The 13,792-nt window shown below is 25.2% G+C and overlaps 1 protein-coding gene across 6 annotated transcripts in view; it reads left to right on the top strand.

Annotated features, from left to right (window-relative positions):
- Positions 1-13,538, top strand: part of gw (trinucleotide repeat containing adaptor protein gawky) — a 34,856-nt gene extending 21,318 nt beyond the window's left edge. For 4 of the 6 annotated variants that reach the window (XM_015516712.2, XM_015516714.2, XM_015516710.2 and 1 more), the window contains 8 exons: positions 29-319; positions 380-559; positions 637-815; positions 1,205-1,370; positions 2,606-2,850; positions 2,920-3,175; positions 3,880-3,999; positions 4,885-13,538. In XM_015516712.2, coding sequence (XP_015372198.2) covers positions 29-319; positions 380-559; positions 637-815; positions 1,205-1,370; positions 2,606-2,850; positions 2,920-3,175; positions 3,880-3,999; positions 4,885-5,274 — 1,827 coding nt within the window. In that variant the 3' untranslated portion in view covers positions 5,275-13,538. The remainder of the gene's footprint in view (positions 1-28; positions 320-379; positions 560-636; positions 816-1,204; positions 1,371-2,605; positions 2,851-2,919; positions 3,176-3,879; positions 4,000-4,884) is intronic. The other 2 variants (XM_089223952.1, XM_015516713.2) reach the window with 2 other exon arrangements.
- The last annotated feature ends 254 nt before the right edge of the window (positions 13,539-13,792 follow it).

Below are 13,792 nucleotides of genomic sequence, written 5' to 3'. Positions count from 1 at the left end.
AATCTTTTTTACTAATTTTATGTTATAGGGTGGTGGTTCAAGACAAATGCAAAATCAACCTACTGCACAACAGTTAAGAATGCTAGTACAACAAATTCAAATGGCTGTGCAGGCTGGATATTTAAATCATCAAATACTAAATCAGCCATTGGCACCACAGACATTAATTATGCTTAATCAGTTATTACAGCAGATCAAAATTTTGCAACAAAATGTTCAAATACAAGCAGCAGTTGCTAATAACCCCAAATCTGGTCCTGCCATGGTTACAGCTGCAATAGCCATCAATAAAGCCCGGCAACAAATAGCATCACTTCAAGTAATTTGTTATTAATAACTCATTGGATTACTGATGTTCATTAAAATCATTTGATTTTAGAATCAAATTGCTAACAATCAAGCCATGCATATGAAAGCACAAGCCCACCAAAATCAGTCCAACTTTTCTGGTCTATCTGGTTTAATGGGTGGACAAGTCGGTGATTTTTTCAAGAATGATCCGTTAACACTTTTGCAGTCTGGTTTTTCTGATTTGGCGATGAATAAAGATTCTCAAATGGTGAGACTAAATTTTGTTCTTCTTTCAACAATTTATTTTATCTTAAGTAACTTATTTTATTTCATTTTACTTTGTAGGGTGGACAAGGATTCCAAACAAGTCAACAATCAAGATTAAACCAATGGAAGTTACCTAATTTAGATAAAGATGACTTAGGAATGGGCAATGATTTTAGCAGAGCACCAGGAGCCAATTCTAAATCTACTCCTGGGAATACTTCACCTACATTCAATTCATTACTCAGCCAAGGAGATGGGTAAATTTTATGTCTTATAGATGCGTTGTATATGATGTTTTTAGAGTAATATAAATAAGAAATGTAATTTTGTTTACATGGGTAATTTGAATTCTAAAATTCCTTAAACGTTTTAGAAATATTTTTTTTAATTTCAGAATAATCTTGTTTATTTTAGTAAGAGTTGATATTTTTAATCAAATAATTGATAACTGTTCTTAAATGTATTATCTACAAAATAATTAATATGCCTAAAAACATATAAAGTCTATAAATACTCAAAATTTTTCTGTATAAATAAATGTTCAGAATTTTCTCCCATTTGTAATTAATTCAAATAGTATACATTTGCCTTATTTAGTAAACAAGTATTTAGTAATTCTTTTTTTTTTCATTTACCAAATAACTAGTACTTGGACTAATGTTGGTGCTCGTTCTGATAGTGGATGGCCTGACAATGCTGAAGACAATAAAGATATTTGGCCAAACAATGGATCCAATTCTCAATCTAATTCTACATCATCTGCATTTACTACTGATCTTGTGCCAGAATTTGAACCAGGAAAACCGTGGAAGGTGAATATTATTTAATTTTCCATTTTTGATTGAAATTAATCAACTGTCATTTATTTAATGTCTATGTTTTAGTTGCTTATAGTAATATAAGTAATTTATATTAAACCATTTACTTATAGATTCCTTTTATTCAATATTAAAGTGATTTGACCCATTATATATTATAATTAAAGAGCCAATTTTAGGTTTATGAAAGCTTTAAATATGATGTTAACAAGGGCGTATCCAAAAGAAACTGAACTTATGTGCGGTACAGAGTATTAGTAGTACCGCGTTTTTGCCGGTAGAGGCGTATAGACATACTTCTCACCTTTCAGTATGCTAACGGTCGTCATTGTAGAAGGTTGCGTTACGTTGGTGTGATTTTTTAAAGCTATTTTGCTTACTCGTTTTTTATTGGCTGATTTGCGTGAACAGCGCATGGCCGTCAAGATGAGTTTAAAAAATGCTTCGATAATTGGAACAAAAGATTGGACAACGGAGAGTACTTTAAAGGAGATTAAATGTTTTTTGTAAAACAAATTAAATAAATACTTTGTACAAAAATAGTTCGGTTTCTTTTGGGTATGCCCTCCTACATGTTCTAAATTATTCTTTAAATTAAAATTCTTTTAACTTGTAAGTATGCAGGTAATTTGATTTTTTTTTAAAAAATACTTCAATAAAAACAATCAACAGTGTTTTGCACTATTCCTTTGGTAAAAGGTAAATTATTTAAACATATAAAATGTAAATAATTGAATTAATTTGGCCTAGAAAAAAATTATAACTAGAAATTAATTAAATATGTAATTTTTATGATCAATAATTGAATATATTCTATAATATGGTAAATAGACCTAATATTCTCTTAAGTTCAAAATATGCTTTAATATGCGAAATAATTTTTTTCCTATAAACTTTGTAATGGATAATTCTAACAATTTTCATCCTCGTAAAGTTGCATAACTTCAATATAAATATGTAAAAACCTAAATATCAGCTCTACTTATAACCATGGACTCTTAGTTTCATATTATCTTAATTAACTCTATTTTAAATATAACTGAACCAAGTAAGAATTGCTGAATATAAATTTAGACTTAAAATATAAGGACTATATTAAATTACTGCTATAATTTTATAAAATATTAGTAAAAAAAATTCAACAACTGCCACAATATGCTCTATGTTAATTAACATCATATTTATTTATTTTTTATAAATTGAATTGATTAATTTTATATCTATTTTAGGGTAATCAAATGAAAAATATTGAAGATGACCCTACTATTACACCTGGTTCAGTAGTCCGTAGTCCATTGTCATTAGCAGCCACAATGAAAGATTCCAATAATTCAGACTTATTCAATAGTGGTGGAAAGACTTCACCGACTAATTCTCAATCAGCAGTTGATATGCCATTAACACCTTTGTCTCTTTCATCTTCAACTTGGAGTTTTAATCCACCTCCTTCATCTACACAATCATCGTTTACTAGGTAAGCAAACATTTTAACTAGATGTTTTAATTAGTTATTAATTTAAAAAAAAAAATGTTTATCTTTTAGTCCACTAGGAAAAGTGAATGGACCAAAAAACAATTGGGCTGATAATAATCCTGGAAATGACCTTTGGGGTGGTGTTTTAGGATCTAGTGGTAAGTCTCGTGGACCACCACCCGGTCTGACTGGAGGTTCTGCCAAGGCAGGAAATGCTCCTAATAATGGTTGGCCTCGTTGGCCTTCTAACAATACTTCATCGTGGCAATCCTCATCTAATAATATAGCTAGTACATGGCTATTGCTGAGGAATTTAACACAACAAGTAATTAAAATAATAACAATTATTAATAATTAACCTTATATCTTTTAATAATGGTTTAAATAAATCTTAAATACAAGACTATAATTTGTATTTTTAAATGGAACTTGTTTTGTATAATTAATCAAACTAATATTAATGTAATTTACACTGTTTATTTAAGAGGTCGCCATGCCCACATTGTTGTTTCAGTCTTAAAAGTGCGAACATAGCAAATTTCACATTCGGCAGTTCACGTTTAGCTTTGTTAGTTTAAAATGTAGAGTGGATTGACCTCTTATTAAAATTAAAGGTAACATTATTATCTAGGTTTTTAGATGGGTTGATCAATGGGCGTTTTATTATATTTTAATTTTAAAACTATAGTACTTTTAAAATTGTAAATTGTTTTTATATCTTAAAATATTCATAACTTAATTTAAAATTAAAATATAGTAAAAAGTCTATATGATAATCGAGATAATAATGTTACTGTTAACTTTTATAACGTTCAATTCACTCTAAATTTTAAACTAGAAGAGTTAAATGTGAACTGTTGAGCATAAAATTTGCCATGTTAACCATTTGTAAGACTGAGATAACACATGTGAGCCTAACGTCCTCCTAAGTATTACTCAGTAACTGAACTCTTTAACTATATGTTGATCAAATATCAAATATTTATATAATGTCCATAATACATTTTAATGTTGATATTTATTTAATAGATTGATGGATCAACATTAAAAACTCTGTGCATTCAACATGGACCATTGTTGAATTTTCATATGTATCTAAATCATGGAATAGCATTAGCCAAATATTCAACTAGAGAAGAAGCTAGCAAGGTAAGTGTTTTTTTATACTATTTTAGTAAATACATTATGAGTTAAGATAATTTTTTCACAAACATTTTAGATTTAGGTGCAATTATTAAGTTGTTAAAGAAATTAATTATATCTCGTAATAGACGATTCTGAGTGGAAAATACTTCAATAAATATGAAAATACTTAAAATCAAATTACATTTTTGCATTTGCTTAAAATTAAAATATTTTTTCAACGAATTCTTGAATGAAAGTCAAGTTCTAATTTTCTTAGGAGTTTAGAAATGCTAAAATTTTGACAACCATAAAAAAAATTGCTTAAAATATGTTTGCCAAACATTCAGCTTTTTAATCAGAATATTTTATTTCTGCTCAGAATCTAAAATCTGTATTAACAGGGACATTTTTTTTTTTTTAAGAATTATTTATTTGTGTTCAAGTTACCAACTATAGTATATAAGTATAATTTTATATTAAGATTCAAATTAATATTTTATCTAGATAAAGTGTACCATGGTAGATGTAGATAAAATTTTTACTAACCTAAGAATACATTATTGTGGTATGATAATTCCCTTCATTTTATCAACTTTCGTTCTACTTTTAAGAAAGTTGTGTTAAGATTAGTTTTCGTTATATAATATTAAGAATAATTAAAAACAAAATAAAACTAATAACAAAATTCAAAAGTTATTTAATATTTGTAATTAATAGTTTATTTTAAGTTTAGAATTTTAAACATTTCTATGTTATTACATTCTGGATACAAAAAATTGTTTAGTGTGCATACAAAATTATTTATCGTAAATAGAAATTGAAAAACTTTTTTATGTATCTTATTGAAATCTAAATCTTACTAGCAATATATCAATACAAATATTTTTGGGGGCCTGATTTTTTTATTAGGCTCAAGGAGCGTTGAACAATTGTGTACTTGGCAATACAACAATATTTGCTGAATCACCTACAGATGCTGAAGTACAAATGCTACTTACTCATCTTAGCGGTGGTGGGGGAAACACAAGTGGCAACAATTCTGCTCAACAGCAACAGCAACAACAACATCAACCCAATTGGAATAATGGCCGTAATGGAAATATTGGCAACTCTCAGGGGCAACAGGGTTCAGATACTTGGGCCAATAATCAACTGTGGGGTGGCAACAACTCTGGACCTCCTGGTAATACATCCTCTCTCTGGGGGGCTGGAGCTGACCAAATTGATCCACATCGCACCACTCCATCATCTTTAAATTCTTTTATGCCTGGCGATCTTTTAGGTAGTGAAACAATGTAAAGATTAATATGTGTGTGTATATATATATATATTACTATATATAATATATATTATATATTTCTACACATAATCCTGACTTATAACCAAGTCCAAATATAACGTCATTTTTATTATAAGGTCTTAGAACACCATGAACACTTAATCGACTTATTTATTAAGCTTAAAACAAATCGAGCCAAGTTTATATTTTAGATATTATATAATTTTATTCTGCTTGCCATTCGACTCTGGGTAATCGTTTTGGCAGCACACCTATAATTTTTTAAGACTTAAATGTTTTTATTTTATTAATTTATAATGTGAGTTCTTCTTTTATTTTTAATTGTATACTACCAAAGTAAATAAGGATTAAAAATTAATTTTAATATTTTAGTAGTTTTGTGACTTTAGACATTAAGACGGTTACGGGGTGTTTTTAATTTATGAATGAGATTTTTAGTGATTAATTTTATCATGTTCACCAGCTACAATATTATATATAAATTTCTTCCTATGTTTTTTTTTTTTATTATTAAAAAAGGAATTAAAAATTATGATTATAAATTGTTTTAGGATAGTGTTAAACTTATAGGTCTAAAAATATTATATATATTTACATATATATATTTAAAGTAAAAGACGAAAAGAAAAAAAAAAGCAAAAATATTATTGTCCATGTTGTTATTATTGTTGTGTTTTAAATTAGATGGTTAAGTACAAAAATATCTTCCCTATAAATATAAAAAGAAAATTGATAATGATGTATATGCGAATGTGTTTGTATATGGGCCTTCATGTATTTGAATAGATTGTTACTAGTACAAAAACAGTATTTCGTGTTAAAGACTTAAGCGATGACCAACCATAAAATTGTTGCCTAATTTTTTTTTTAGATTTTAATTTCTTAGATTATTTAATGTTAGGGAATTATACAATTTTACCTTTTAGCATTTAATGAATTGTTGGGCATATCTTTAATTCAAATTTATTAATAATAAAGGAGTGAAAATGAAAGAAAAAAATTGGTAGATACAATATTCAAATAAAATAAAACATTAAAAATCAAATTTAGGGGAAACAGCTTCTTTTTTTTTTTTTTTTTTTTTTTTGTGACTGCTTAAATATAAATTAAGACTGATTATTTTAAAAAAAATATTCATATACACACACACATACACATACACATACGCATACAAAATGTTGAAATACATTTTCGGTGATCATTTGTAATTTTGTTTTTGTTTTAGCAATGTATTTAAGTCAGTTTATTCTAAATTCATATTATGAAGACTTGAAATATAATTTATTGGAAAATAAAATTGTAAAAAAAAAAAATATTTATATATATTTATGTTATACATACAATATTCCAATAAATAATGTTTTTTTCATGCACAATAACATGATCTCTAAATACAATCAATTTTGTTGCAATACAATATGAAATTTGTTAAAACGTTCATTTAGCAATATTTTTTAAAAATAATTGATTTAAAATATTTTATGTTGCAGAACAAAAAAAAAAAAAAATGTCAATTAGTTCTTTAAAATTTTCCTCCCTATCCCCTTTGGAATAATCACCAATAAAATTAGTTTAGCCGTAGATCTCAATATCTGTTGGTTTATTTTATTAAATAGTTTTTTTTTAAGTATTATAAAGTATTGTGGGGTAAATGTCTTTTTGGAGAAGTGACTTCCCAAAAGTACCATTTTTAAAACACGTATGTTGATAATTTTAAGACGATCTAAAACCAATACGCTTCATGTGATAAATAAAATTGTTAAAAGATGCTTATCCTTATACTGTGATCTATGAATATGAATTTTTTTTTTTTATTATTTTTATTATTATTATTATTATTATTCTTATTATTATTATTATTAAATTACAATATAAATTAATTTTCTTTCCGACTGACGAATTTCATCACCAGTTAAAAAAATTTTTGTTCTGTACTTCCATATATTTTTTTTTCAAACGTGCCATTAAACTACAAATAAATTATTTTTACTTAATTTTTTTGTCATTAAAAAAAAAAAAATATTTCTTAAATTGTTAACACAATTTGTTTGATCTCCTTTTTAGTGTTCTATTATCTTACACTTTTCTGTATTCTTATTTTTTGGCACATCAATAATATAAACATATAAATTAAAATAAATTAATGTTCCAAAAAAAAAAAAATAATATATATATACATACATGAAAAACGGACAGTGATACTCTCCCAATTATTATTAAATTTAAGATTGATTGTGTTCAGAAGGCAAGTAGATATGTCTTCCATAGTTATAAATTTAAATTTAATTTAAATACATAAGAATCATTAAATGTCTTTTTTTTTTTTTGTGGGAGAAGGGTGGTGTGATGCACTCTGCACTAGTATTAAGTTTTAGATAATTTTTAAACACACAAAATACATCCGTAGATAAATTGTCTTTGCCAAGTAAAACCAAAAAGTAATATTAACTATTCATGTTTATTTTGTTATTATTATTATTATTATTATTATTATTATTTTTATTTTTATTATTATTATTATTATTATATTATTATGATTATATATATAATATATTTTTTTTTTTTGCTAAAAATTAAAACTAAAACTAAATAACCAAAATTGAAAAAAAATGTAAAAAAATTAATGTGTGGTTAATTTTTAGTCAATAGTTTTTTAAGCTAAATAACATTATTTTTAAGATAATTTGTCACAAGTGTTAACTATATACAAATCGTCCTTCTATTTTATAGACTAATTATAAATAATAATTATTATAAAAAAGTTATTTTACATAATGGAATCTTTTTCTAAGATTAGATATAAGTTAAGGTGTGTATGAGAGTCGGGGTTGTGTCAGGGGTATGTAGTTATTATATAATTATAATTTTGTGCTTTTATCAGGGAGCATTGTGATCTTGTATTACCACGAAAAGTCATAGTCAAATAATTATTAATGCATTATATAAAGATATATATATATAAATATATGTATATTAACATTTCACTGCTCACTTATTTGTGATATTAAAAAAAAAATTCACAAAAAACCAATTAAACACTCCTGGCATTTTTTTGTCTCAACTATTAAGCAATAATCACTTTTATTCAGTGGTATGTGTGTATGATCTATGTGTAACAAATACTATAAACTTAAAATGAATCGCGACAACTTATTAAATCCTTACTTGTCCCTTACGCCATCATCTTATCATTTCAATGAGAAAAACTATTTTCTTCAGAATTGAATGCATTAAAAATTAAATTAAATTATTCCCATACATATTTAAATGTCGGTTCTATATGTGATTTTAACTTAAACATTCGTTTTGATTTTAATTGTATATTCGGGTATTATATTTCCTACCGAATTAGTCTGACCCGTAATCATTCGCATACTCTTAGCCATTCATGAGTGCATTCCTAAACATTATAGTCCTTTGTAAGCAATACTCATTTTGTCCATTTGTTTTCTTTAGTTTTTATTTTTGTATAATATATATATATATATATATTATATAGATACATAATTTGATGTTATTGATTATTCTTTAGTTTATTTACAAAGTTCCTCATGGGTGATTACCTCAGTAGAATTTAAAAATTCTCATTAAAACCTTTTTATTCAATTTAATTGACAATGTGTGTGTGTGTCATGTGCATTTTATTATGTTTTTTAATACGACACATTAAAGGAATACAAATTGAAAAATATAGCACGGTTCATAATCAAAAACAAAAAAAAAATACAAATACAAATATAAAATATGTAAAATAAATCATTTTTGAAAAAGTTAAGTAAAATGGTGGTTTTATTGTTTTTCATATTTTAAGTTTATCCTTATGTGTTAACTTTTCTTTACCTATATATATTCATAATTTTACCAATTTGTTATGTCGAATTCATATCGAAACACAGATTTGTGATTTAAAAGTGCCACGATGTTCAATTAGTTAAATATTTAAAGAAATAAACTGATAATAAAAATTAAAAAAAAAAAAAAAACGAGTATAATATTTATGAAAAAGTTATTTTTACTTAAGTAAAGCGTTATTTTATTTTTAATGTGATCCTTAAAATAACTGAGCCTGTTGATGGATAATGTTTTTTATTGAGACTGATAATGAATATTGAGAGTGTATCTCATGCCCATGTGACTAGAAATGTGTGTCTCTAGGCTCGTAGGAAGTAAAGTGCGGTTTGTTTTCTAACCTATAGGCAAATAATGATATAAACGATTTTGGATTGTTTGTGTACGCAATTTGATATGTGCATGTGTGTATGGTATTTGTCCCTTAAATCGTTAAGTGTGTATCTCCAATTAATATAAAATGTTCTAAACATATAAATAATTATAAAATTAGGGATTAGACTTTGTTGCGTAATTTTGAGCTTGCATTTTTCTCTTTATTTTAGATTGCCGGGGGGTGGGGTATTAGTTTTTTCATATATAATAAATTCATACTAGTTGTATTTGTAACCATGTGATTGATATCAATAATAAAATTTGTAAATGTTAAGTGTAGTGTACTGTTTATTTTTGTTTATTATTATTAATATTATTATTATAATTATAATCATAATTATTGATTTTTTTCGGTAAATTGAAGAATTAAATACATTTTTATTCTATTGTATGCACAACGTAAATAATGTTAGTCGGGTGTGTTCATGTGTTCATCTAAAAATATAAACGTTATAATGTTGTGTACGCCTTGAACAACACTAATAACCACTGCCCCCTACCACTGGTTACCTGGTATAATATTCTGCTTATATTCGAGCACTATATATAGTGTGTACTTATTCATGTTAAAATATTTTGTTGAAATATATAAGATATGTTACCAAATTAACCAAGTGATTTCTTTACCAGTATCTATTATTTGTCATGTTTTCATTAAATGTTTCATAATGTGTTACAATATATCGCAAATTGTATTTCCTATTAAAAATAGTACTGTCTTATTTAATCATGTGCATAGTTGAAATTGTAGCGAACGTTCAAATTAAAATAGGTCAGCGAAGGTATGATAATTTCAATACCATGTCTCCAATAATAACAATATGTTCTCACGAACCAGCAGTCATTACAAGCAAAGAAAAGACTAAACAATATTAAGTATTTGATATGATAGATATTCGTTAATTAACAGAATACATTTATTTGTGTATAAATTATCTAAACTAGTCCAGTTCTTTAACCTTACTTAACCAACAGACAATCATATTGTTTGTTGATAGTTTGACAATAATAATAATTACAATTTAATAAATTATTTAAAATATATATATTTAAAAAAATTACTCAGTTACTAACTTTTTTATTGACCAAAATGCATAGGGGTTTAACATATCTGTTATATTATTATTATAAATCCGACAAATATATGTTATCTAATTCCCATCATGTGTTTTATTTTTCAGTAACTATATAATATTTTGTTCTCAAATGTGATTTTGCGGGTTAGACTGAAAACATTTTTTATTTTCTCGTTGGGTTTTGTACGAAACAATAATATTATTTATTATGTATTATGTGCTGTGAGTGGTTACTAAAATTTGTGAAGAGAAAAAAATAAATATATTTTCCAATTAAAATCTCATATCTTATAAATAGTTTTTGTTTTTAATAATTTGTAAAAAAATAATATTTCAGGACGTTTCCATTATATTTTAATGAATAGCACATTTTTATGTTCAGGGGTAACTGAAGTTTTCATCTTGTTTTGCTCAAAAGTAATAGGTCTCTGCGCACTATGATTTCCATTTTAGTGATTTTTGCAAGTCTGTTATTAATCAATTATTTTGCTGCGGATACAGTTAACCAAAAAATATATAAATAATAATAATATAAATAATGATAAACAGGGTTAATGTTATACCAATTTTTAAGATTTTCTTCTCGCTTTATTCGCCGTATTATTATAATTATAATTGTTATAAAAAGAAAAAATGTTTCATTTTTTTTTTTTTGTGATTATTGATGTTGGCAAATTGAAAAAATAAAACTTAAAACTGCTGTAAAATAAAAATAATATATATATATATCTTATAATAAAAATAAAAGCTCAATCCGCGCAAAGGTACATATTTCTCTTACAACACCAAATAAGTAAAAAATAATAAATATAAAAACAATCATTGTGATATCAATATATTATAATATTTTATGGATATCGATATAATGATATATTATACTTATCTATGATGATTTTTGTTATTGTATCGATATCTATATCGTAATATACATATATTTATATGAATTATATATTATTCATGTAATATAGTTATGCGTGATGTTCCGTTTTCTCGACTGGTTATTTTTCAACATGATTTTTCGTTTTTCATGGTGTCTATATATTTTATATTTTATGATACATAGGAAGTCGATCGCATGGATATTTCGTTGTGGTATCAGTACTATTCGTGCAAACGATACTTATAAACCTTATATTGACGGTATTATTGAGAACTGATAGATACCTAGGGTTAATATATATCAGACCTAGGTGCTAATGTTGCATGTAGACACATTCGCCAGCCGCCCTGTCTTCCTTAAAATGTGTTTCCTCAAATTATAAATGCATATACATATAAATTATAAGTGTACATTTCGAATCTCCCAGACGATAACCAATAAGATATGTGCCTTAACACAATCGTATGATAATAATCATAAAATAATTTGTCTACCTATCCTGCTCTCTAAAAATTGATGCTATAATATTATATGGATTTCGGATTCGATATATAGGAGCATAATAATTAATATTTCCTGTCTTCAATATTATTTTATCTAGTTCACAGTGGGTGAAACGTCTTGTATAATATACGACATGCATCGTATGTGTATGTTTGTGTATCAACAAAAGGACCAACAACTTAAATCTATTATTTTTGACGTGTAAAAACGTATTTTGTTTGTTTTTTGTTTTTGCCAACGCCGATTTTCATAAAAAAAAAATATATTAACAAAAAAAAAAGTCGATTTATTTTAATTTTTCGTGTGTGCCGCTAGTTTTATTTTACACAATATATTTAAATAACTCTAGTCATGCCTAGTGGTAAATATATATCATATTATAATATATTATACTTGGGGAAAAAAACATCGTTGACCTATGTTTATTTATTTTATTTTTAAATTTATAAAAATTGTAATGTATTATAAAAATTAGTTATAAGAACATATTAATATTATTATTATTATACATATATAAATATATATACATTTATGTATGGATAATATATCTAAATTGGTCACAGAACATACTTAGAAATTAATGATGAAATTGAAATGTTTTAACATTTAAATCGTATTAATTTATATAATTTTTACCTATAGATGGTGATGGAAACTTATTGACCATTATATTTAATAATTTATAGTTCTGCTTTGAAAGAAAATAAGAAACCACCTGAATACTAACTTGGACGTCTTTTTATTAATATTATTATATATATATATATATATATATCATATAATAAATAAATACAATTTTTTTTTTTAAACGAGTATCGGAGACTTAAATTTAATGAAATCTCAATGTTCACTGCTAACATTATCAAATGGATTTGCCTTATATCGTATGTTTTATAAGAAAATACATATTTTATGGCATTTTGACCCATTTTATTTTATTTTTATTTTTTTTTTTTTAAGTGACTAAGTGGCCTTTTAGTGGTATTTTTTTTTTGTTTTACTTAAGATGAGACGTATATATTATTCATAACATATATATATATATATAATTATTTTAAATTTTAAATGTATTACCATGTAATTGAGTGATAATAATTGCAATTTTTTAACCAACTAATAATTTTTGTACCTGGCTGTTAAAGATTTCTGATCGAATTTTCACTTAAATATCTTATAGGCCCGAATGAACCTATAAATACGACGTACACGTTGTTTTCCTTTCTATTTGTGGTTTTAAAATTAACTATGCAATTATTATGTAATGGTTTGTATCTATTAGCTAAGACCAAAATTAGAATGGAAACATACATTTACGTATATATATATATATATATATATTTATATATTACAACTTAATTATTAATAATGTTTATGAATTATATTTAATGATTAAAAATTATTATGTATTTAATATACTATTGAGAAAACATTAATTTTTAGTAGCTGTTGTACGTGCAATATAGGTATATTGCTTTCTCTCTTGGTTATAATAAATGATATTTATCTTAGCGAATATTATTAACCCATTTTGATTGTTTTGTAATTATTCGTAATTCAATAAAGGTTGTAATTAATTGTCTGCGGTTTATTTTTTATTTACAATTTCAAAAAAATATGTTTATTATTGCTATACACGCGGTACCTACTATATTATACGGACAAAGTTCGTATAATTTATCCTGCAGTAGCCTCGTTCCTTTCTAAATAAAGTATCTAGATTCTTGGCATTAAATGCTAAATTATATAATTGTTTAGTCATTTTTAAAATATTTTATTTTATACACATAATTATATAGTATGTAGTTCATATATACAGATATTTTATATGCTATT

The sequence above is a fragment of the Diuraphis noxia genome, unplaced genomic scaffold, assembly GCF_037042655.1.
Source record: "Diuraphis noxia isolate RWA-SAM2 unplaced genomic scaffold, SU_Dnox_SAM2 contig0003, whole genome shotgun sequence".
In the NCBI taxonomy this organism is placed as follows: Eukaryota; Metazoa; Arthropoda; class Insecta; order Hemiptera; family Aphididae; genus Diuraphis; species Diuraphis noxia.
This window is presented reverse-complemented; position numbering and strand designations above follow the sequence as displayed.